The 26,056-nt window shown below is 45.4% G+C and overlaps 1 protein-coding gene and 1 long non-coding RNA gene across 4 annotated transcripts in view; one reads left to right on the top strand and one right to left on the bottom strand.

Moving 5' to 3' along the window:
- EEF1A2 (eukaryotic translation elongation factor 1 alpha 2) overlaps window positions 1–26,056 on the bottom strand; it is a 44,273-nt gene continuing 18,217 nt past the window's right edge. For both annotated transcript variants that reach the window (XM_053245514.1, XM_053245513.1), the window contains exons 4-8: window positions 18,531–18,827; window positions 10,841–10,991; window positions 7,191–7,447; window positions 4,053–4,287; window positions 1–349 (exon numbers count right to left, since the gene is read on the bottom strand). In XM_053245514.1, the coding sequence (XP_053101489.1) occupies window positions 222–349; window positions 4,053–4,287; window positions 7,191–7,447; window positions 10,841–10,991; window positions 18,531–18,827 (1,068 nt within the window). In that variant the 3' untranslated portion in view covers window positions 1–221. The remainder of the gene's footprint in view (window positions 350–4,052; window positions 4,288–7,190; window positions 7,448–10,840; window positions 10,992–18,530; window positions 18,828–26,056) is intronic.
- LOC128323027 (uncharacterized) lies at window positions 10,985–16,718 on the top strand. Of its 2 annotated transcripts, XR_008306158.1 has the most exons (4): window positions 10,985–12,800; window positions 13,472–13,697; window positions 15,541–15,652; window positions 15,973–16,718. It is a non-coding gene; the product is annotated as an uncharacterized LOC128323027 (long non-coding RNA). The 2 variants fall into 2 exon arrangements; XR_008306157.1 differs by having other exon boundaries at window positions 10,985–13,697.

Raw genomic sequence — 26,056 nt, 5'->3', positions numbered from 1 at the left:
GATGTTGTACCAGTTTTATTGGTAAAATTTAACACAAAGCCTCACGAACGCTGGGAGATGCTTTTCCTTTTAAAGAACTTCCACTGGACCTTAATAGTGAGCATCCAGTCGTTGACGTACAAACTCTTACAAGCGGATGTGCACACATGCGCCTCGGGGAGAAGGTGACGGCATCCTGGTCGCGGGGATGGTTTCTGCGCGAGGCACTGGGCGCCTACGATTCATTTGCCAGCCTTCTGGGCCTTCTGTGCCGACTTGGTGACCTTGCCGGCACCGCCGCTCTTCTTCTCCACGTTCTTGATGACGCCCACTGCCACGGTCTGCCTCATGTCACGCACGGCAAAGCGCCCTGGAAAACAGCACATGACAGGTGGAACAGGAGCGTTTGTGGAGATCATAGCTCCCTCTAGTGGCTACCACTACTGCCTCTAGTGGCAGGATGAGGCCATACATTACAATGCTACCATTGGTGCAGAATGCAGCAGCCAGACTGGGACAACCAGAAGAGACCATATAACGCTGATTCTGCACTGGCCACCACTATGTTTCCAAGCAAAATACAAAGTGCTGGTTATTACCTATAAAGCTCTTAATGTCTTGGTTCCAGGGTACTTAATAGAGTACCTCCTTTGCTATGAACTCTGACGCCTATTGAGATAATCTGGAGAGGTCCGGTTATGGTTGCCACTGGCTTGTTTGGTGGCAGCTCAGGACTGGGCCTTCTCTGTGGCTGCCCCGGGGCTTTGGAATACACTCCCTGTCAAAATAAAAGCTTCTCTATCTCTTGTAGCTTTTTAAAAGACCCTCAAGACGTACCTGTTTTCTCAGGTAAAATGAATTAAAATTAATTTTAAAAGGTTTAATTTATTCTGTAAAATTGTGTTTTTTTAATCCTATTTTTTACATTTCTTTTATTTTAAATTATGTACACTGCCTAGGAACACACACCAGGTGGAACAGAAATATGACAGATAAATAAATAAACAGAGGCATCATGCAACACTACTACTCATACCCAATGGTGGGGACACAAAAGCTGGGTTGCCACCATTTCTTCCGACCCTGCTGATGTGCATTTAACAGCAACTTGATCCACAAAAGTTGGGCGAGTGACCCACCACCTCTCTCCATGCCAGGAAGAGCTTCACTGGCTTAATTTCTGTGTGTCGGGGCCAAAATAGATTGCAAAATGGCCGCCTGAGGTACCATGAGTGAGTCGCCGCCGCCAAATCTCAACATAACTGGATGGGCAAGGGTGGGAGGAACTCTACTGTTGCCTCCTCCTTTTAACCGCATTCTCAGTCATTTTTCTCCCATGGGTCTTCTGTGACAGGAAGTAATCTCCACCAGGATACAACCACCCTTAAAATGTGTGCCCCGAGGGAAAGGCAGAAGGTGCAACCGGGCCAGAGAGCTCTTTTCATCAGCTCCTGGAGAGACTAGTGCTGCCCTCCTCACCTTCCCAAGGGTACTGAAAGACTCTTGTGTCCTAAGGGAAAGGCAGAAAAGATGCCCAGGTCAGAGAGAACATCTAGGGGCGCGATCTTCACTGTTTTTCAAGCGGAGGTAATTTTGGCCAGATAACAGACAAAGTATCTCCAACGTGAGGGCCATTTCCCCCTGTGCTGATGTCCACATGGCGCTGTGCTTTTCTCAAGTGTTGTGGGGGCCCTTTGAGAGAGACGGAGCCCTCTCTGAAGAGCTCTGTGGGGAAAGCGCGGGGAAGGGAGACCCATCCCAGCATCCCGTGCCTGCCTTGCAAGAGGGTGCAGGGGCTCAAGAGGACTCGGTTTCCCCTAAAGGAGCCCCCCTACCCAGCACTGGGCAAGGCACAGCACTGCACGCCGAGAATGTCCACCTCCTCTTGGTGCCAAGGGGGGCTGTGAAGAGTATACAGCTCTGGCTGAAGTTTCACACAGGCCCAAGAAACAATTAGTCAGGGGTTGAGAGAGGCCACCACTGGTCCCTGGGCCTTACAATGAAGAATATCAGCCTGGAGCCACTGCTGAGGATCAGCTTTGGTTATATCTTAGAGGACCAGAAACAGCTAGCCAGGTTAGAGTGCTGGACTAGGACCGGGGAGACCCGAGTTCAAATCCCCATTCAGCCATCATACTAGCTGGGTGACTCTGGGCCAGTCACTTCTCTCTCAGCCTAACCTACTTCACAGGGTTGTTGTGAAAGAGAAACTCAAGTATGTAGTACACCGCTCTGGGCTCCTTGGAGGAAGAGCGGGATATAAATGTAACAACAACAACAACAATATAAACTCCTGCTCATTCGACAGAAGCACTTTTCCACTTCCCAGTGACAGTTCTCTTCTATGCAGTGGCGGGGGGGGGGGGAGCGGAAGCAACTCTAGGCCTTTCCAGTTCAGCATACTGGCTGACAAACTGAGCAGAGAGCCGCTCGTCTAAGCCACGGGTGTGCTTGATGCTTCTGAGCCCCTTTAAACCACATTGGCACTGCTTGCATAGGCGGGGAGGCTCCATCGCTACTAAGTGATTGGGCGCTGAAGCAGCGAGCACACCCATCGTTGAGAAACATAGGAAGCTGCCTCCAACTGAGTCTGACCACTGGTCCATCGAGTTCAGCACTGGCTACACTGACTAGCAGCAGCCCTCCAAAGTTTCAGGCAGGAGACTCTCCCAGGCCTATCTGGAGACGCCAGGGAGCAAACCCAAAAATGTCTGCATGCAAGCATGCAGGTGTTCTTCCACTGAGCTTTGACTGCATCACCTAAGGGGAATATCTTAAAGAAGACAGCACTCACGTTTAGTCTCCCATCCAAATGCAAACCAAAGTGGACCCTGCTTAGCACAGCGGCCAGTTCATGTTTGGTTCCACCAGACCAGCTCTCCTCCCACACTTAGATGGGCGACTTGCAGTGAAGGATGAGAGGCAGCATCTTTTCCAGGGGCTGGAAAAGCCCCTGTTTTTCATGTTTCTTTTATGTTTGTTTTTTCCCTTTTTTCTCTTCTCTGTTATGTTAAACCATTTTGTGAACTTCTTAGAAAAGCAGTACATAATCACTCTAAATACTTTAAAAATATTTATAACTAGCCAGGGATGTCTCTCATTGAAAGGCAAAGTCATTTTGGAGTAGATTACACTGATAAGCAAGTTCAATAAATTAAATATATGTAATAGATTATTGTATAAATGTGCTGGCGAAAGGAAAGGAAAGGAAAGGAAAAGTTTGAAATCTGTAGGATTTCAGCTTCAAACATTATTCATTGTATTGAATATTTACCATATATGGTAAATTTGAATCATAGTAAATTTGAATCTGAGAAAGATCTTCTGCTTCTTTTGAGCATGATGCCATTTTTGAATTATTGATCTGATTATTGAGTGTTAAAAATTTGTCCTGAACAATAACAATTGAAATCAGATGATTATATGCTTTGTCATCTGAGGAGGTCCGTCTCCAGTTGCCAGCGGTTCACCTGGTGGCGACTCAGAGGCAGGCCTTCTCTGTAGCTGCTCCTGGTCTGTGGAATGCACTCCCGGCAGAAATCCATAATTTGAGATCATTACTGTCCTTCAGGAGAGCTCTTAAAACACTATCTGTTTGGCCTGGCCTTCCAGGGTTTTTAAATGACTGAAAAACTGTTTTAAACCGCTGCTCTGATTTTCCAGGGGTTTTTTAGCTGTTTGAATTGTTTAATTGGTTTTATTCTGTTTTTATAGTTTGATTTTAACTGTTAACTTGTTTTAATTATTTTTACCGTGTTGTAAACCGCCCTGAGCCATTTTGGAAGGGTGGTATATAAATCTAATAAATAAATAAATAAATAAATAATTCAGGATTTATTCTACAAAATACCATTAGAAACAAACAAACTAAAAACCTTTCACCTAGCATATTCTGGTGTAAAAAGTAATGCATTCAGCTAATTTCAGTGGCAGGATTGAAGACATAAAATTTGATATTTGTAGGCAATTGGGAAGTTTGACTTTCTGTCGCACAAACACACCCACAAACTCTTGAAACTATAGAATAGATATTATTTTAGCACTTATGAGAATAAGAAGGCAGCTATGCTCACCCAGGGGTGGGTACTGGGAGAAGCTCTCCACACACATGGGCTTTCCGGGGATCATCTCCACAATCGCGGCATCTCCGGATTTCAAGGATTTGGGGTTGTCCTCCAGCTTCTTGCCAGAGCGCCGGTCAATCTTCTCCTTCAGCTCGGCAAATTTGCAAGCAATGTGGGCGGTGTGGCAGTCAATGACAGGGGAATATCCGGCACTAATCTGGCCAGGGTGGTTCAAGATGATCACCTGGTAGGCATAAAACAGAATGAAAACTGGGCTTGGAGCAAACTCCGTATGGACGAAATCAGACCTCAATGTGGCTGAGCAACGCTGCCCTCTTGTGGAAAACAAATGAAAAGCAATTGCTTCCAGCTGGTATGCTTTGCCAGGGTCCTCAAACGAGGGCCCCCAGATGACAACTTCCACCATCCGCAGCCATAGTGGCCAAGGATGATGGGAACTGTAGTCCAACACAATCTGGGGACCCAAGTCTGAGAACTCCTACTTTTACAAAGATCACCACTTTGGCTCATATAAGGACAACATGGTATCTTTACTTCTGTTTTTTGCACTGCAACAGACCTCTGTGTACTACTTTGAGCCAGAGGCTAATTTTGGTAACAGCTGGTTTTTAGATTTTCAAAGTGAATTTACCCTTGCTTCTGTACCCCCCGCAGGCCTCTGAGATCTTCTGCACAAACCTAACTAGTTTGCAGGAGGGATTCCTCCACCACCAAACTACAGGCAAAGCACACCATAATAGGCACCCTATGTATCTTTTCATTCCTTTTAAATCTTTATTGAAACTTTGTTTTGCAAGAGTTCTAAGAAATTCAAATGCTTCTGCAAACACATCATGAATTTCAATAAAGGTCTTGGTGTTTGGGGGTTCCTGTATAGATTCCATAGGAGCTCTCCTTTAGATCCTGGCTGAAGTTTACATCCTTAAATATCACTTATATAAAATCTATTTCAGCTTTCTCAGTAATAATCTATTTCGGGAGCCCCATTTTCCACCTTCTTCATGGGCCACCAATGGTTCCATCCATTAATACGAGACTGTTTCACCTAAACCAGGGATTCCCAACAGGGGCTACTAGTATCCTAAGGGTACCTGAAGTGCTATTTGTTCCCCATCTGAGGATCACCAGCTTGAAGCCAACCTGCCCTCAGCAATCTGTTTGCTGCAGAAGGGGAGGGAAGACCCTCCTCCTTGGCTCCTGGGTGCCTGAAAAATCAGCATACTCCTCACCTCAGCCTGACTGATGATCTTCAGAAAATTAGCACTGTACTCCCAACTATATATATAATTCTCTAAGGTGTACCCGTGCCTAATCCCATGCATGGTAGCTCTCACAAGAGTTCGCAAGCAGAAGCACCTGATTGGGCAGTGGGGATTCCATATGCAGATGGGGGGCAGGAGCCTGTGGCATCATGGTGATTGGGCAGTGGGGATTCCATATGCAGATAGGGAGGAAGACCCTGTGATGGTTAGTTGGAATGCAACTGTTACTGGTCGTAAGATTTTCTTGATTGTAGAGGAGAGGAATCTCTCTCTATAAAAGGATAGTGGGCAGGAGTCTGAGAAGAGAGGGGTCATGAGGGAGGAAACATCCCCTTCAGGAGAAGGAGCCCCTCATGGAGAAGAGAGCTGGTCTTGTGGTAGCAAGCATGACTTGTCCCCCTAGCTAAGCAGGGTCCGTCCTGGTTGCATATGAATGGGAGACCTGATGTGTGAAGCTGCTGCCAGTCTGGGTAGTCAATACTGAGCTAGCTGGACTAATGGTCTGACTCAGTATATGACAGTTTCCTATGTTCCTATGTAAGGAGGCTGTCGTTGAGTGAATTAGATGAGGAAACAAGATGAACAAGATCTGTTAACTCGGAGAGGGAGAAGGAGAGGGAGAGAGAGAAGGGAGGGGAAGAAAGACAGAGGGGAAGAGCGAGTGGAGGAAAGAGAAAGAGAAAGAAAGAAGGAAGGGCGAGGGATGGGCCCAAGCCTGTCAGTGGCCTGAGGGGAATGAGCAGCCATGGCGATGCCTATTGGCAGCAAGGAAGGGCCCAGTCAACCCACTGCTGCTGTTTGGGGCTACCGAGGCCATTGGTGGAGGGAGGCAGGCAGGCAGGCAAGGGATGGGCCTGGGCCTGTCAGTGACCTGAGGGGAATGAGTGGCCATGGTGGTGCCAGCAGTGAGGAAGGGCCTGGTTAACCGCTGCTGCTGCTCCTGGGGGGAGGAAAAGGAGCGCGGCTTGGGTGAGGAGGTCTCTGGGGATAGGGGGCTGCAACTTGGCCAATAGGCGCCAGCAACACTGAAGCCACAACCAAGAGGAGTGAGTGGGATGGAAGCCAGCGGATGGAGGGGGAGCGGGAGTGTGGCCCAGGTGAGGGTGGTGAGACCTCTGAGGTGAGGGGGGCTGTGGCAGAGGATGAGGGGAGCAATCAAGTACTAGCATGCAGATGCTCTGTGTAGGTTAAGCTAGTTGAAATTAATGAGACAAGTAAACTTGTCCCATAACTTAGTCTGGATGTAAGCCAGTGACTGGAGTAGCCAGTATCATAACTGTAACCTTTAAATGTGTGCATGTGTGTGTATGTGCACACACACATAGGAACACAGGAAGCTGCCATATACTGAGTCAGACTATTGGTCTATCTAGCTCAGTATTGTCTTCACAGACTAGCAGCAGCTTCTCCAAGGTTGCAGGCAGGAATCTCTCTCGGCCCTATCTTGGAGAAGCCAGGGAGGGAGAACTTGGAATCTTCTGCTCTTCCCAGAGTGGATCCATCTCCTAAGGGGAATATCTTGCAATGCTCACACATCAGGTCTCCCATTCATATGCAACCAGGGTGGATTCTGCTTAGCTAAGGGGACGAGTCATGCTTGCTACCACAAGACCAGCTCTCCTAAGGAGAAAGAAATGGTGCTGAAGGGGGGGGGGGGAGAAAGAATTGAAGATGTGAAGACTCAAAATCTCTATGGGGTGCTTGAGCTGATGGTTTGTGCCAGAAGGGATCAAACACATGTCCAAACAGGTTGGGAATCCGTGACCTAAACTATACCTCCCCTTCTGGGAGGGGAATGTGGCCCCAAACATTCTGAACTGAAGATGTGACCTCTCAAAACAGCTGCTGTTGGTTTGCTGCTGACCTGAGAAGTGAACTGGGCGGCCTCCTGAGGCGGGTCTGACTTGCTGTCCCCACAAACGTTGCCACGGCGGATGTCCTTCACAGAGACGTTCTTCACGTTGAAGCCAACGTTATCTCCAGGCAGGGCCTCGCTCAGGGCCTCGTGGTGCATCTCGACAGACTTCACCTCTGTGGTGATGTTGACGGGCGCAAAGGTCACCACCATGCCGGGTCTCAGAATCCCCGTCTCCACACGACCAACTGGGACAGTCCCGATCCCTGCACAGGACCCACAAGAAGCCACCAGTCAGTGTAAAAGAACTCCATCCTTGAGACCCAGGGCAGACCTGAGGGATTTCATGGCAGCAGCAGCAGCAGACTTCCTGTTTATTGCACCTGCGTTCAACACAACACGTGGATGACCATACCTGTGGACAGATCTGTACCTGAGTACACTGTACACTCGTCATATGAATGTTGAACATAATGTGTGAATGGGTCCACACAAGGCTGCTCAACTTCGGTCCTCCTGCAGATGTTGGCCTACAACTCCCATAATCTCTGCCTATTGACCACAGTGGATGGGGATTATGGGAGTTGTTGTCCAAAAACAGCTGGGGGGGCCTAAGTTGAGCAGGCCTGGTCTACAGCTGTTTTCTTAAGGGGCTCAAATGGAAACCTGCTTCCCAAATTCCTCCCCAGCACAGCATTCCACCACTGGCTGTTGCTGGCTTCTACCTTGTGCTTCTTTTGTCATTGTGAGCCATTTTGGGACAGGGAACCATCTTGTTTGTTTGTTTTTATATGTAAAAGGCTTTGAGAACCTTTGTTGATAAGCCATATATAATTGCTTGTAGCAGTAGTATAGGAAAACCTCGCTATTTATTTTTATTTATTTTGTTTTTACATTTATATCCCACTCTTCTTCCAAGGAGCCCAGAGCAGTGTACTACATACTTGAGTTTCTCCTCACAACTATCCTGTGAAGTTGGTTAGGCTGAGAGAGAAGTGACTGGCCCAGAGTCACCCAGCTAGTGACGTGACTGAATGGGGATTTGAACTCGGGTCTCCCTGGTCCTAGTCCAGCACTCTAACTGCTGCACCATGCTGGCTCCGCTATTCACAGTTCCGCAGGGTGTCTCACTGACACCTGTTTTCAGAATCTGTGGATACGAGAGGGTTAAAACCCACATATCCATGGTTTCTAGGGGACTGGAAGTGACCGTGGAGGTCACTCCTGCCCACAAGCGGATTACCGCAAAGGTAATAGAGGCAACTGCCTATAGCGGCAAATCTTGCGGTGGGGGAAAGGTTTTTGTGTTTTTGTTTCAACTTTTAAAACTGCCACTGCGTGGCAGCAGTGAGAGATCAAGTCTTTTGCCACCGCCACAGCGAGGAGGGTAGGGGTGGCGAGGAGGAAGGAAGTCTCCCCATTTTTCGGGCATGCCCCCGATGCAGCCAAGGTCGAAGATGGGCTGCGTCAGGACAGGGCGTGCACTCATTTGGGAGAGGAGGGGAGCTGGAAGGCGCTCTCCCTCGCTGTCCCTCCCACGCCCCGTCAGGCAGCGGATGCTGCTTTAAGGTAAACCGGGGAACTTCCTCCCCCAACACAACCGTCCCCACTCCAGCCACTGCAGCCCAATTCTGCCGCGCAGGCAGCAGCATTTTGATGTAAAAGGGACATCCCCTTCATCCCCTGCTCCCTAAAGCAACTGCTGTGCAGCCTTTGCTGGCACTGCCCCCCATCCTGCCACTGCAGAGGCATTTAGAAGAAAAATGGGGGGGGGGGTGCCCTACCCTCCTCACTGCAGTGGTGGGGGCGGAAAATCCTTGGCCGCCTATGGGCGGCTAGGCTTAATCGGCCCCTGCTTCCGCCCACCATTTTGTCTTCAGGAGACATTTTGTGGCTCCGGTCTTTTTAAAAACAGACTTTCCCCCGCGATTTGGCGGGGGGGGGGGGGAATTTCAGGGTATTCCTGGACACATGAGGGGGATTCCTGGACACATACAGACCCCTGCGGAGCACACCACAGTAAGTTATTTCAAGTTACTCTGCCATTTTTTCACATTTTCCCTCTCCTTGGGAACCTCCCCCCTTTCCCCACAGCAATAATACCTCATTACCTGTGGTTCCGTTACTCGTGGAAGTAGGCGTGGAACGGAAATCCCACGAGTAACGGGGTATCTCCTTTAGTTCCAAATGTCAGGCAGGGCCAGCCTGTGGGATTGTGGAACCGTTCCCCAGAGGAGTCCAGATTTTTAACCCTACCTCCTGATCCAAGTGGAAGAGTTATTCAGAAGGATACTAAATGGGCCCAGCCCTACCTTGCAGGACCTGCCCATTTGCTTACAGGGCATAAGGCTGGGATGTCATAAATCTGTCAGGCTAGCCAGATGAAGCGTAACAGAGGCAGAAGCAGAACAGCAAAGTCTAACAGGAATACATTCTCCAAACCAGGTCCAATCTGAGTCAACCCAATAAATCCAAACAGAGTCCAAAGCGAAATCCACGGGCAAGGTCAACACAGTCCAGGGTTCAAATACAGTCAAGGCAATACACAAACACAGCTGATTAGCTCACATGAAATTGATGTTGCTATCAGCATGTTAGCAATGTTACAAGTGTCTTAAATAGGCTGACCCCCAGTGCTGTTAATTAAGAGTTGCTGAGTCAGCAGCTTTGCCTGTTGTTCTATGCACGCGGCTCCTTAACTCTTGCTGTCTCTTGGACTGGCGCCTCTCCACAGCTGAGAACAGTTGCGCCTCCTCCACAAGAGCCGCCTCACCTGTCTCTAACTCATCTTCGACTCCCTGTGCATCAGACCCACTCTCCTTTGCATCTTCTGGTCCTTGCCCACCCTCCTCTGCTGTCAGCTCAGTCTCCGCCTCCAACTCCTTTTCGGAGTCTTCCAGAATGCTCATGACATGGGGTTCTCAAACTTCGTTCCCCAGATGGTGGCGGACTACAACTCCAATCAGCCAAAGGCCATTGTGGCTGGAGATAACGGGAGTTGCAACATCAAGGGACCCAAGTTTGAAAACCCCAGGTGTCAGGTGTTCTGCTTCTGTCAGTAGTGGGAAGAAGCAAGGAGCTCTGCAGGGTCCAAGTCCAAGGCCATGAACCCTAGAAATACTGCTCAAGCTTTTGGGATATCATCAAGAATTGTGAACACCTCTTCAAGCTTAACTCTGCATCCTTAAGGACCAGAAAGTTGAAAGTCTGAGATGCTCAGGATGCTGATTTCTGTACCCAATATCAACATTCGTCCTTCCATAGTGCGCCGACAACATTATACAATGCATGTAGTTCTCGTGAACTACAGTACTCCACCCCTGCCCACAAGCTACTGGGATGTCTATAAACATTCTGTAACACCACAGCAGCTCTCCAACAAAGGCTATGTCTGCAATCATGAGGGCTAGAAACTTACTTTTTAGAAATGAATGTTCAGTACGATATGCATAAAGCTACATATATTTTACCCATCTGTACTTTATAGCATAGTCTACATATAAATAAAAGTTGGTACCAGGAAATAACCCTCTTCACTTCCCCTTCCTTAGATGGCAAGAGTAAATTACAAACTGGAATTCCATAGAGGTGTGTGAACAGAGCAGATTCCCCACCCCAACCCCACCATTACAGAAGTGCAGGCAAAGCTTTTGGCTGACCTCCAATCTTGTAGACATCCTGAAGGGGCAGGCGCAGAGGTTTGTCTGTAGGGCGGGTGGGGGGCAGGATGGTGTCCAGAGCTTCCAGCAGGGAGACCCCACTGGCATTCCCTTCCTTGCGCTCCACTTTCCAGCCTTTGAACCAAGGCATCTGAAAAACAAAATGGTGGCCGAAGACACTGAGTGCAATTCTCCTCTGTGGAAGAACCTATGGTGAGCTGGTCTTGTGGTAGCAAGCATGACTTGTCCCCTTAGCTAAGCAGGGTCTGCCCTGGTTGCATATGAAAGGGAGACTAGAAGTGTGAGCACTGTCAGATCTTCCCCTCAAGGGATGGAGCCACTCTGGGAAAAGCAGAAGGTTCCAAGTTCCCTCCCTGGCTTCTCCAAGATAGGGCTGAGAGAGATTCCTGCCTGCAACCTTGGAGAAGCCGCTGCCAGTCTGTGAAGACAATACTGAGCTAGATAGATCAGTGGTCTGACTCAGTATATGGCAGCTTCCTATGTTCCTATGGTGCCCGACAGAAACCCGACACCACTGAGGCGATAATGACCCTCTTATACGCAGGGTGGATTGATTAAATCAAGGCGATTTAAATTATTGATTTAACTCACGGAGAGAAAACCACAATTAAAGCCACTGATTTAAATCAAGTTTCCTACGGTTACCTCATACATTTCTTAAACAATGGTGCAAATCTGACCACGAAAACTTGTTAATTCACAACGCAATAGAGTGTTTACAGCATCTAGGAGGAAGTACTTGGTGTGATTTCTTTTAGATAATTTGATTTTTATTAGTTTAGCGAACAGTACATAATACCTGGTTTTTAATGTAATGGATACCTTTCACATTACGCGTGTCAAGCTGCTCTGTATCTTCTTGTTGAACTGTTTACACCAGACACACTTTCCTTTTTACCCAAGGAAGGCACTTCTTCATAATTTGGCCACATAGGGTGGTTCCTACACCCAGAAGCTAGGGCAGTTTTTCAGTGGCAACATGTGGAGAAATACAGGAAGCTGTGTACTGCATAATGCCTTCCCTTCCTGCCTCCATTTTTCTACTTTACCTCCTTTCCTATATGGCGTCTCTGTCTTAACTCTGCCTTGGCCAAGACCCACCGCAAAACAAACACCCTATTAATCAGCCTGTGTCTTTGCACATGAAAAACAGCTTAGAAACACAAATGGAGAGCCCAGAGGTTTCCCAAAGCAAGAGCTGGTAGTTGCTGGGCGCTGCTGAGCAGGCTAGAACTATTTTCATGAGATGAAACTGAAATTAACACCCATTTTTGGCTGGTATGTAACTCACTGAGGCTGTCCACACAAGTGAAAACTGGGTAGGACAAATGTCCTACCCAGGTTTGCGAGCTGTGTGCGTTCCCAATTTTTGCTTGTGTGGGAGCAAACAAATAGGTAGGAGGAGGGAGAAGTGACTTGAGAGTGATTCCTGAGGTGGCTTGTTTGGAAGCAGCCCTTGAGAAGATAAGGCTCAGGCCAGGAGAAGTAGCAAACCTTTGTTTTCTTTCTTAAAGAAGCAAGCAAGAAGCAAATAAATAAATAAATCACCAATAGGAAAACAAGGAGCAAAGGACAAGGTATATTTGTTAGGGATAGTCTTTTCTAGGATTTGATATCTGGCTGGCTAGGGGGGTTGTTTTTATTTTATTTCTTTATTTTATTTATTTATTCGATTTTTTTGACAGGGCAGTTTCAGTTCCAGTTGTGCCTAGAGAGACATTGGGCGGGGATTCACTGCAGATTAAGGGAGGGGCCACATTCCTGAGGTGGCTCAGTTTGGAAGCAGCTCTTGAGAAGACAAAGCTCAGATCAGGGGAGCTTTGCGAACAGGAGTTTGCAACAGATATCAAAGGATTATGTGTGGAGTTTAGCAGGGATCTGTGCATAAAGGCACACAAGCATCCCTCCTTATAAAAAAGGAGACACCCAGCATGAAAAGGTGAGCACTACCCCACTTTTGCAATTTTCTTGGAGGACAGAGCTTGAAACCTTTACTTAGCTGACAACTGCAGCTAAAACCTAGATTTCAAATAAACAACCTCTATATAATCTAAATAGCCAATAAAACCAAAAGGTAGTCTAAAACTAAAGGTAGAATGCCAGCAGGGGAGGGGGTGCTTCCCAGTGTATTGCACAGAGTTTTGCATATATGACGACCTGCCTAAGGGGCAGAGGTCATGGGTGTATGCCCTCAATGCAAAGAGCTCCTGGCTCTCAGGGAACATGTTCGGCAATTCTTCCAACATGAGAATTTGAAATGTGGTGTTTTATTTACATTTCTTTTTTAAAAAATCTGATTTAAATCTAGTTTAAATTTTTGAAATTGGATTGAAAATAAACAAATATCATTGATTTGTATCCATCCTGCTTAGATGGAACTACATGGATGCAAAAAGGCCTGAGAAGGAAACATGAAAACAGCCTCACATCTCTCAGGCTCAGTCACCTGTTTCAAACAGAGGCCACTTCCAAGGCATCCGATTTGTGCATTCCTTCACTACAGCAAGGATTGGCTAGAATGATTTAATTCTTTCTTTGCTCCCTGGAACCATTCAACTTTTACAGCCTGCCTCTCTCGGTTGCTCACAGATGCCTTTTTGTCTCCCACAGCACCAGGCCTGGAGTGTGAATCCTAGCAGTTCTCTCTGGGCACAGCTCCCAGAAACGCCACCACCCAGGACAGGGGGCTGACTTCAGCTGCGGCTCGATTCCAACAGCAGGCAACACATTTCCCAGCCTCAGGCTATGGCCCCCAGTCAAGCAAGCAAGGCTCAGTGGAAGAGCACCTGCTTTGCATGCAAAAGCTTCCAGGTTCAATCCCTGGCAGCATCTCCAGGTAGGCCTGGGAAACTCCTGCCTGAAATCTTGGGAGAACCGCTGCCAGCCAGTGCAGACACTACTGAGCCGGACAGACCAAGGTGCTGACTCTGTTTAAGGTAGCTTCCTTTGTTCCTCAGAACCAGCAGATTGTTGGAGGGAAAGGTGCACACCCGGAAAGGAGCCACAAGACAGAGCGGGTTCTTTCCCAGGTGCTGTATCTGTTGGTTCTATTCAAGCCTGTACATTGACCAGGCTTAGAAAGGATGAACCGCCATTGGATAACTGCACGCTAGTGCCCTCATCCTGCTCTTTTATTAATTAATGAACTTTATTTTATTTTAGTTATATCCTACCATACTTCCAGAAGGCTCAAGGTGGCCTACATGGCTCTTCCCTACAAAATAAATGTGTATATTTATTCGCGTAGAAACACAGAACTTTCTTGATCAACGTGTTTAAATAGTAGCAATTTTGGCAATGATTTGTAAGAAGCACTAAGATTATATACTGAGTAAATTATTAATTGAATTGAACACAGCCAATTGGGTTGATGAACAGTTTAATACAATCACATTCATATATGATTAGTTTAATACAATCATATTCATATATGCTAACCCCTGCTAACTTGGCAAAGAGGCACCTTTTAACGTGGTGATTCCCTATATTTAGCAGGGGAGAGTAACTGGCCCTATCCACCCCCCAGGACCTCCAGTGACAGTTGCTGGTGTCTATCTTGTATTTCTTTTTAGATTGTGAACCCTTTGGGGACAGGGTTCCATCTTATTTATTTGTTATTTCTCTGTGTAAACCGCCCTGAGCCATTTTTGGAAGGGCGGTATAGAAATTGAATAAATAAATGTGTGTCTGTCTGTCTGTCTGTCTGTCTGTCTTTGCTGTGTACATGTTTTGTGCAAAATCGATAACGCATGAGCATTCTTCTAGAATCTTAATCAAGTCCCTTACAAAAAAAATTAGATATTTCATCATTTCAAGGTTTGTCCACTTGAAAAAGATGCCAAATCAAAACAGAGATCACTGGGTCAACATTGTACACTGAAGCAATAGAAACTGTATTGGGGATTTATACACTTTGTGTTCATGATAAGACATATTTGTGGATTCAGTTTCCTCACAGTCATTTACATTGTATTTGTATCTTGAGTGCCTGTATAATAAAGCATCCTGCATATTTTGGATCTAGTTTGTTCTACATGATTCTTCCCCACTATTCCTTTTATTCTCATGGGGAGGTTTAGGCTAAGGGAAGGCGTCTGGCCCAAAGTGAGCTTCCTGGCTGTGGGGATTTGAACTTGGGTCTCACAGGAACAGCATGTTAGTTCTCCTTATAAGTGGGGGTTCTCAAGCTTAGGTCCCCAGATGTTGTTGGACAACAACTTCCCTTATCTCCAACCACAGTGGTCAGCCCTTGTGGCCGGGGGTGATAGAAATTAAGCTCCAACCACATCTGGAGAGCCAGGCTTGAGAACTCCTGCTTTATAGATTGATTGTATCTGTTTGACCTGCACACTAAACATACTTTTGTGGTAGCCTGAATGATTTGGACAGGCCATGATTATGAAAAATCTAACCTTCAGGATGTTGTCTGATTCAGACCTAATGTGGAATCAACACTACATCTCCTGGCTCTGTGAAAATTCTCGCTGTCTCAGGAGCAGGAAGTATTATACTTCCAACTAAGTTTAGAAACAAACCAGGATCAGTTGTGCTGTCTGAACAGACTGATCTGGGCTTACTCTAACCCAGAATATGCTGTGGGGAAGATTTAAATTTGGGGATTTTTTTAGAAGAAATTCTGGATACAATCCTCATATTTTAATTGTTCTTGTACTTCACAGGTTTGTAACACTCAAAAATCAGATCAATAATTCAAAAACAACATCACACCCAAGAGAAGTGGAAGATCTTTCTCAGATTCAAATTTACTGTGATACAAATTTACCATCCATGGTAATTATTTAATCAAATGAATAATTTTTGGTGTTGAAATTCTACAAATTTCTAACTGCTCTCTTAGTTCCCTTTTGCAAGCACATTAGTAAAAAAATTACACAACACATATTTAATTTCGTGTCTTTGCCGATAAGCGTAATCCACGCAAAATGAAATTGCCCAGTCCAGGATGGACCTCATCTACTAGTTATAAATATTCATAGTAGAAGCAACAGCGCCACCCAGTGGTCAGTTGCATTTACAGCTGTCCTAACTGCATTTCTTACATGTTCCTTGCATCTCTGGGCAACCTTTCTCTCAATCTGTTTTTGTTGTAGGGAACTTTTGTGCAAGGGTGCAACTTCTGGATTTTGCACAGCTGTGCAATTTTCTTCTGCATGTGCAACTTTGTTTCTCGCACAAGCGCTTTGGGCCTTGGAAATACTGTTTTGTTTTGAAACGGCTAAGGACAACCCGCTGCTGTGCTCCTAGCCAAGGTGAGCCTCTGTCTTGTCCTTTTCCCCCTGAAAGAGGACACAGTGCATCAGCTCAGGCTGGGAGGATTTGGTAGAGGAATTGCGGACTCTAATCTCTGCTGGGACGCCAACGCTGACTTGCTGAATTGAGCAGCACTCTCATGACAGGACTGAGCAGGGTCATCGATCTGACTGACTTCTATGTTAAGGAAGACCCAACCAGAAAAGGGGAGTGGGAGGAAAGAGAAACAGCAAAGAGAAACACGTGCTGCTTCTTATAATAATTTCCAAAGGGACAAATGCCCATTCAAAACAACAACAACAAAAACGGACCAGCTCTGAGTCCCCTCATATGGGAGAAGCAAAACCATGAGGATGCTACACATTTTTGCACCGGAACAATCCAGATTCTGTGCCTTCCAAGGCTTGTAAAGTGGTGTGTGTGTGTGTGTGTGTGTGTGTGTGTATATATTTGGTTTTAATAGTTTTTGAATTGTTTTTATATTTTTAACACTGTGTTTTGAATTGTCAGTTTTTATGTCTTTTTAAAAGTTGTTGTACACCACCCAGAGCCTCTGGATGGGGCGGTTTATAAATATAATAAATAAAAATAAATAAATAGACAAATAAAGCGGAATCTGTCCATCTGCAAGGGTTATTATGCTACGAAAGCAAATCTGCATCTATTTTTTGTTCTGTTTGCCTCCTAATTTGCTTTCCCTAGCTCTCCTCGCACCTGGTATTGACGGCATAGCTTCAAGTTAATAGGGTTAGGCAGCACATGTGATGCTCCGGGAGCGAGGTCGCTCCCGGCGCTGCGCCTGAGCCAAGCCCCCTTTAAAACCCGTCACTTCACCTGGTCCTGTAATCGTCTGGGTGATAGCCACCAGGTTAAGCAACTTCCTCCAGGCCCAGCGCCATCCCAGCAGCACGCGGGGGGGGGGGAGGAGTGGCCGTGCAGGGCAGAGGACATGCGATGTGGGAGGGGAAAAATTCCTCCCACTCCCAGCGTTTCCCTTTGCCATGCTGCTGGTGTGGGCACACAGTGCGGTGGAGAGGAGGACGGTGAACCCCTGCCTTCCCCGCAGCCCGCTCACCCCAGCGAGGTCGTGTGCACAACCTCATTCTCTCAGTAACTTTTACAATAGCCTAACAAAGTGGGCCAGTACTCTCTCAGTGGGTACTGAATATACTGAATGTGGGTGGTAGATGATTGCTGGTTTGACTAAGGCATAGTCAGCATGGAGGTGATAAACCTACGTCGGGACTGTACCACTTCAGACATGATTTAATATTTCTCCAGAGAAAGAAATACTGCTTGCTCCCAGAAAATCAATTAAGTATGTCAGCGAAAATGCTACAACACGCAGCCTTGGTTCTCCGGCTGTTGCTGAACTACAACTCCCATCATCCCTAGCCAAAATTTATTTTGGCTGGGGATGATGGGACTTGTTCAACAACAGCTGGAGAGCCAAGGTTGCCTACCCTTGTGCCAGACTAAAACCTTTTCCCCTGACATATTAAGTTTTTGGGGGTTTTTTAATGTGCAGGGATTTTGTTTTTTACGGAAGAGCATTCAGTCATGTAACTTTTGCCCTGAAGGCTGAAGTGGTACAGGCCAGAAGGTACAGTGGTACAGGCCAGTGGTACAGGCCGTTTAGCACTTTGGGGAGAACCAGGCCTTACTCAGTCCAAAAAAACCCTATATCAGGCCCAACTTGAGTGCTGGCAGTACATTATGCCCCAGAGCTGCATTTTTCAAACTTCTTACAACTGGGATGCTCCGTTTGCACTGATGGCCTGCCGAAGAACCCTTCTGAACCTTGCTGCAGAATCTGAGTATAGTGCAAAGGATTCTGGGGCACACACTCGGGTCATACTGAACCCTGGCCAGGTCTGCACCCTGTGCCAACTGAGTACGCCTTCAGATGTGCCATACTTGTTTCCAGGAGAAGCTCCTGAAGAAAACCAAGTGCTCTGCATAATACCATTTGGAAACCACTGCCCCAGAGAAAGGAAAGGAAACAATCCCTTATCATATTTGACCCTGGATTACATCTGGCCTTGGAGGTAGAACCCAATCAGACAAGGCAAGAATATAGGTTCCCATAGGTTTTTCCTTCTGGGACAAATAGGAACTTCAGGGGTTGGGGGGAGTGATTTTCAGTAGCAAAATGATTACAGAGGGGAGCCATTAAACCTCCTTTCCCCGTGGCTCCAGCTGCCATGTTTTCAAAAGTTCAAAAGACAGAAATGCAACGACACATTTCTCACCGTGTCTGATCTAGTTCTTAGGTTCACCCTCCAACCTGTGCTCTCTCAGACGCCAACTCTGAGCATCTCAAACTCTGGTTGAATTTGGAAACAGCAAGTCCCACACGAGAGAGGCTCAACGCTGCCCAGGCCCACAAGACACTTACGTTGGGAGAGGGCTCTAGCATGTTATCACCGTGCCAGCCAGAGATGGGCACAAAGGGCACGGTCGATGGGTTGTAGCCAATCTTCTTGATGTAGGCGCTGACTTCCTTGACAATCTCGTCGTAGCGCTTCTCGCTGTAGGGTGGCTCTGTAGAATCCATCTTGTTGATGCCTACAATCAGCTGTTTGACGCCCAGGGTGTAGGCCAGGAGGGCATGCTCACGGGTCTGCCCATTTTTGGAGATGCCAGCTTCGAATTCACCTACACCCGCCGCCACAATCAAGACTGCACAGTCAGCCTGAACAGAGAAACAACGAGGATCTGGTTAAGAAGACGTTGCATCATGGCAGGAGGAATTGGCCTACAACTCAGTGAAAAAGCACCTGCTTAATGTGCAAAAGATCCAGGTGCAATCCCTGGCATCTCTAGACCCCCTACTTGAAACTATAATTGCAGAAGACAATCCGGAGTTAGGTGATCCACTAGGACAATCCCAAGGGTAACGGAATCAGGCATGTTGCCACTTTTTCCGATGACTATAGCCATAAGCAGATTTTCAAGTAGATATGTTCCCACTGGCAAGATAGTGTCTCCTACTGTAAGGCCATATTTTTACAACACTCTTAAATATTATATTTTGTGTCTGAATGTGCAAAATATGTTGGTAAATGGAATCAGAAACAATTCCAGTAATTTCCATTCTGTTACCAGCATATTTTGCACATTTCAAACACTATCTATAATATTCCAGTTTTTTAAAAAAAGCATGGCCTCATAGTAGGTGATGTTCTTTTGCCAGTAGGCATATATATCAACTTGAAAAATTGCTTATGGCTACAGTCATCAAAAAAGTGGCAACATGCCCAATTCTGTTACCCTTGGACTCATGCAATACTTTTACTTTGTATAAGGAAGCTCTTTTATTCACGTGGCTATCAATGCCAATTCTATGGTTTCGATGCGAACATTTGCTTTATGTGGGACTGCCTTTGTATATAGTCCAGAAACTGCAACTGGTGCAAAATGTGGCGGTCAGGTTGGTCTCCATCTCAAATACCATATTACACTTATATTAAAATAACTATTCTGGCTACCAATATGCTTCTGGGCAAAAATACAAAGTGCTGGTTATAACCTATAAAGCCCTAAACAGCTTGGGCAAAGGGTCTTTAAGAGAACACCTCTATTATTAACCCCACTGCCCATTGAGTTCATCTGGGGAGGTCCATCTGCAGTTGCCACCAGCTTGTCTACTGGTTACACAACCTTCTCTGTTGCATGACTTTGGAATGTACTTCGGCAGAAATAAAAGCCTCCTCATCTCTGGCAACTTTTAAAAGGGCTGTGAAGACGCATTTATTCATCCAGGCTTTTAATTACCTTATATATATTTTAATTTAGATAGATAGATAGATAGATAGATAGATAGATAGATAGATAGATAGATAGATAGATAGATAGACAGATAATTACCATACATTTACACACACACACATAGATATATATTTATGATTTAACCTTATATTTACCATATAGAATCTGCTGTTGTTTTAATGGTTAATGTTTTAATTTATGTTATTGTAAACTGCCCGGAAATAAAGCACCAAAGACCAGCGCCAAAGGCTTTCGTATGTTTGTATTCATATATTATATGCTGCTTTTCTAAAGCAAAATCAGGACACTTCACAAATGTTTAAAAAATAATGAAACAAAAATAAAGCAAAACTACAATAAAAAACACAAACATCAATCCATCTAAAACAGCAAACAACAGCCATATGCTCTCAAGGCCCAATGATCTGAGAAACGAGCTAATATCCCCTTCCTGCCTACAACTGGGAAGCAGAGCCACAATTCTCTTGGGGAGAAGTTCTAAATCCAGAGCCCTTCAGTGGGAAAGGCTGTTATCTCTAGTCCTCATCCACCACACCTCAGTTTTATTTTATTTTATTTATTTAAAATATTTCTATACCGCCCAAAACTTGCATCTCGGGGTGGTTTAGAATTAAAATCACTTAAAACACTAAATCACTTAACAATTAAAATCATTCTAAGTTGATGCAGGGACCCAGAAGAAGGCCTCAGAGGAGACACAAAGTTCTTGGGCAGGTTCATATGAGGGGAGATAGTGCTCCAGGTATTCTGGTCCCAGATCATTCAAGGCTCCAGAGACCAAGACCAAGCAATTTGGTAACCAGTGAGCTGATAAAGAGTTTGTCTTCTATAGCCCCATTCAGACATTATATTGGAGGTGTGAGATCTGTACAGGCAAACCTTGTTATACGCGGCTCTAACATCCACCGTTCCGCATATCCATAGTCGGCTATTGACACCCAACCTCGGTTTACTTGGTGGGAAAATGGTTAATTTCTGCGTATCCACGATTTCGGCATGGCTGGAAATGACCTCCAATGTCATTTCCGGCCACCATTTTGTTTAAAGGAGCCATTTTGTGGCTCTTTTGTTTTTTTTTTTTTAAAATTATTTTCATGGAACCCTGAGGAGCACGCTATGGCCCTTTATTGCTCTTACTTTCACCTTTTTAAAAAGTCTCCAGGTACCTAATGCCCGCAATTCCCATTCACTCAATGCTTTGTTATCCACGGTTTCATTACCCGCAGAAATCAGTGGGAACAGAACCCCCACAATAACAAGGTCCACCTTTATACTTGTCCATGTTTTTTGTGTGAATGACCGTACCTGCATTCATTTCAAAAGTAAACCTGGGTACAGGCCCCTCAGGTGCATGGCATAGACCGGAGATGTACTGCTGTACCTGTGTTCAACATAATGTATGAAAATTTGTATTTGTGTTCAGATCTGTACCTGTGTACACAGTACACGCATCGTATGAGTGTTGAATATGTATAATGTGTGAATAGGGCTTATGGCTCCAGTAAAAATGAACTCTGGCAGTGATTTCTGCAGCTGTTGAAGCTGTGTGAGGCTGTCTTCCAGGGCAGCCCCACACAGAACCATCACTCCCTTCCATATGAACTTGCTTGGGCACTACCATCTACTACAGCCTTCTTCTGTGTCGTCCCCGCCACTGGATATCTGGTGGGTGAGCACAAGAGGCAGGGTCTTTTCTGTAGTGGCAGCTGGAATCTGGAACAGTCTCAGGGAGTTATGCCTGGCCTCGCTTCCAACAGCAGCAAAAACTGTTTTATTTCAGGGGACACTGTATCTGGATGCTGCTTTTAAATTAAGATCCGGCTCCTACTGTTTTTGAACTCTTTACTGTAAGTTTAGATAATTTTAAATTTGTTATTTGTTGTACTGCAGATTTATTGCTTCTTTAGTGTTTGCTGGTTTCCATCAGCTGCCTTGATATAGAGTGGCAAGATACAATTTTTTAAAACAATCTGAAAACCTTAACAGAAGGGTTTCCTTATAGGAATGATAGGAACATTTGGGCTCAAAATAGTTGTGTTTGTAGGGGAAATAGCTTCAGAAATGTCCCATGGCTCTATTTTTTCATGAAAATCTTTCTATTTACATTTCTAAAAATGCATTGCTTCTAAAAAATAATTAGTATGATAATGAATTGATACAATACCAATTATATGGGGCAGTTCCAAAGTTGTAATTAACTTTTTTTAGGTGACTTAAATTTACTTTTAGGAAGCATGCATGCATATAGAATAACTATCAATGCATAAATCCTGGTGTGCTAAAATTAGTATGTTTTCAGTGCCCTTATTTTACTTTTAAGTTCAAACAATGTTATGGAAGTTTATTCTATTGGCCTGTCATGTTTCCAAATATTTATAAGTATCTGAATAAGAAGAATTACTAAATAAAGTTCTGGATTTGTTCTAATGTTTGAATCACATTAAATATGCTGTTTTAAATTTTATTTTCCTAATAAATTATTTCCATTGCAATACTTTTGGCTACTGGGGGGAAACCCTATATTTATAGAGTATGTAAAACAATCAAGGCATTTAAAAAAATAGTTCTGTTTACTAAACGTAACTCAAACATACTGAATTGGATCCAGATCAACTTAGGGCATCAGAAAGTTTTCCAATTCAGAAATCTCCAGAAAACCCATATTAGTGGCTCAAGAGTAGAGAAACTTGATGCTTGATTTGAAATTACTTTCTAGACTGAGGTTTATCATACTTGGTGATCAACATTTTAATAATAATAAATGGTCAACATCCAGACTAAGTTGCACATCCTTAATCAGTACTAAGGAGTTACTCTACAGAATTGGTTGATTTCAACAGAACCACGCAGGAGTAATCTAGGCTGGCTGTCAACCAATGTTTCTATAGAGTATCATTACTGAGCAGTATATGGACATGTATATCCATCCTAACTGAAATTACACACACACTCAGGATTATATTTGTCACAGAACTGCTGAAGACACGAAACTCTTAAAAAGTAACACCAACACAACATACTTTTTTACACAACACAACATACTTAAAACAAAACATACTTCTAGGTATAACCAGCGCACACCATTATCTGAGATTTCATCTTGGGCTCCTATCAGCAAATACTCCCTTTATATTGTAACTTAATAAGTTCTAAGGATGTTGGCTTGATATCCGAAACCCAACAATGCCGACTGCTTCTATAAATAGTTGATGAGCCTTTGGAGAGTTCATCCTTTTCACTCACAGGGGGGAAAACCGTGCTTCAAATAGATTCCATTTAGATGTAAAGCAGACGTACAATTCTTGTATGGATGAGCAGATGCAACAGAGGACAAGGCTCTTCTTATATAAAAGCCAGTTCCATCACACTCCAGCATGACCAAGAAACAGGATCCAGGACTGGGCCATGTAGACCAAAGCAGGCTTGATTCTCCAGGTCTAGGGGTCGCCCGGGGCAAAGAGTAGCTTCCACCCCCAAGATACCTCCTCCCTTCCACTTGTGATACTGAGTGGCCCAGCCCCATTGATCAGAACCCCACACATGAGTCAAGTGTATATTTGTGCTCAGAGACACATTGCCCATACACTCAAGACACATACAGGGGGGTCCTTCCAACATATAACTCTCCCTCCACATCTGCCCTGACCTTCGTAATGGCAGGCATCTTGCTCATCTTTCATAGTTGTGTAGAAGAGGGAATTTTGGCCAGCGCCGCTTTTCTCACCTCTGCAAGGTGGCGGCAAGAAAAGCAGCATCTGCTAAAATGTCCTCCTCCACACAACTGTAGAAGCCCCAACCTCTATTTCATATGGGCAGTGGACACACCAAATTCCCAGTTGAGGGAAGGGCAGGAGTGTCTCTTATCCGGCCCAGATTTCTAGTAGGCGCAGTGCCCTGCCCGGCATGCAAAATGCTACAAGCTCAAGTACGCACCAAATACTGAGCCACAGGGACAGGCAGGAGCGTCTGCTATTCTGCCTGGCTCTCTAGAAAGTTCCTTGCCTTGGTCTGTGCATGGGCACTCCCATAATGCATCCCGCCCCCACCGCTCATGAACCCAGCCCCCTCCCCTTACGATTTACCCCAGTTGCTTTTCCATGTGAATCAAGATGCAGGCAAAGGGTTCATTAACTTTTTCCTGCCCAACACAAACTGCAACAGAGACTTTGGCAGAGTCTTCCATTTATGATACATCCCAGCTCAGAGGGTAGGTGACCTTGGCTCTCCAACGTTTGGTGAATAACAACTCCCATCGTGCCGTGCCAAGATTTACTTTGGCTGAGGAAAATGGGAGTTGTAGTTCAGCTATATGTTCTATGCCTATTTATAGTCTGCTTTTCAACAAAAAGTTCCCAAAGCAGACTACACAGATATAAATAAATAAATAAAACGGCTCCCCGTCCACAAAGGGCTCACTATCTAAAAAAGAAACAGACGATATAGACACCAGCAAGAGCCACTGGAGGGATGCTGTGCTGGGGGTGGACAGGGCCCGTTGCTCTGCCCCGTTCAATAAAGCAAATCACCACTTTAATAAGGTGCCTCTTTGCTCAGTTAAAGTTGTGCCACCGAGTTGGTGTCGACTCCTGGCACCCACAGAGCCCTGTGGTTGTCTTTGGTAGAATACAGGAGGGGTTGACCATTGCCTCCTCCCGTGCAGGATGAGATGGCGCCTTTCAGCACCTTCCTATATTGCTGCTGCCTGATATAGGTGTCTCCCGTAGTCTGGGAAACATACCAGCGGGGATTCGAACCAGCAACCTCTTGCTCGCTACTTCCCAGCTGCGCCATTAGGTGGCCTTTGCTCAGTTAGCAGGAGACAAATAATATATTTATATTTAGGTTTGAAACTATCTGGAATCACAAATCTGTATTCTTACTTCATAAAAGATAGGCAACATATGATCTAAAAATAATCTGAATAAAACCTGTATAATTCCAGACAAAATATATACAAGGACAATTAAAAAAAAATACTCTCCAGGGTAAAGACCAACAACAATAAATACTTGTAGAGAGATCTGTAAACACATAAGGTATAAATTAAAAAGTCCCAAAGAGGTTTTCCAATGGGAACTGGAGAGGGGGGTGGGAGGGGAGAGGAAAACATACCAAGAGAAAAACATTCTGAAAAAGTCTCCGATGTAGTTCGGACTGGGGAGCCCTGAGTTAAAGCATCCTTTGCCAGTTTCATGGCTTGCATGGGAGCAAGTCAGAGGATGGAACCAATATAACTGGATCAGGAGAACAGCCTTGCTGGATCAGGCCTGGCCCAAGGTTTCCCCCAGTGACCCAGCAGATGCCCACAACCAGGTGATTAAGGAATGCCCTGCTGTTGCTCCCCTGCAACTATATTCAGAGGCTTCTTGGCTCTGAGCCTGGAGGTGGCCTATAGTCACCAAGACTAGTAGTCACCGATAGACCTGTCCTCTATTAATTTGTCTAAGCCCTGCTTAAAGCCATCGAAGGTGGTGACCACCACCACATCCACAGGTAGAGAATTCCATAGATTAATTATGTGCCGTGTGAAAAAGCACTTATGTTCTTATTGGCTTTAAGAGGAGTTTGGATAACTTCATGGAGGAGAAGTCTATCAACTGCTATTAGTCAGAGGACTATAGGCCACCTCCAGTCTCAAAGGCAGGATGCCTCTGAGTACCAGTTGCAGGGGAGTAACAGCAGGAGAGAGGACATGCCCTCAGATGCTGCCTGTAGGCTCCCAGCAGCATCTGGTGGGCCACTGTGTGAAACAGGATGCTGGACTAGATGGGCCTTGGGCCCAATCCAGCAGGGCTGTTCTTATGTTCACTTCCTTTTGCCAGTCCTAAATTTCCTGGCAATAAGTTTCAAAGGATGACCCCTGGTTATAAGGAAGGTCTTTGTGGTTGAGGATTATGAGAGTTGTAGTCCTACAAAATCTGGGGACCCAAGCATTAGCTCTTGCTTAGCCAAATACAATCCTGGTGAATTGCTAATCTGGGCCCTAAAGTATGTTTAAACACAGGCAGTATGTAGGACTAGGGCTGTGCATGGAACCGGTTTTGGCAAGCATAGCCCCTCAAACCGGGTCGAACCGGCCGCGTTTTTCATTGAGGCCGAATCGGTTCGACTTCAAACCAGTTCTGCACAACC

Source organism: Hemicordylus capensis, chromosome 4 (assembly GCF_027244095.1).
Source record: "Hemicordylus capensis ecotype Gifberg chromosome 4, rHemCap1.1.pri, whole genome shotgun sequence".
In the NCBI taxonomy this organism is placed as follows: Eukaryota; Metazoa; Chordata; class Lepidosauria; order Squamata; family Cordylidae; genus Hemicordylus; species Hemicordylus capensis.
This window is presented reverse-complemented; position numbering and strand designations above follow the sequence as displayed.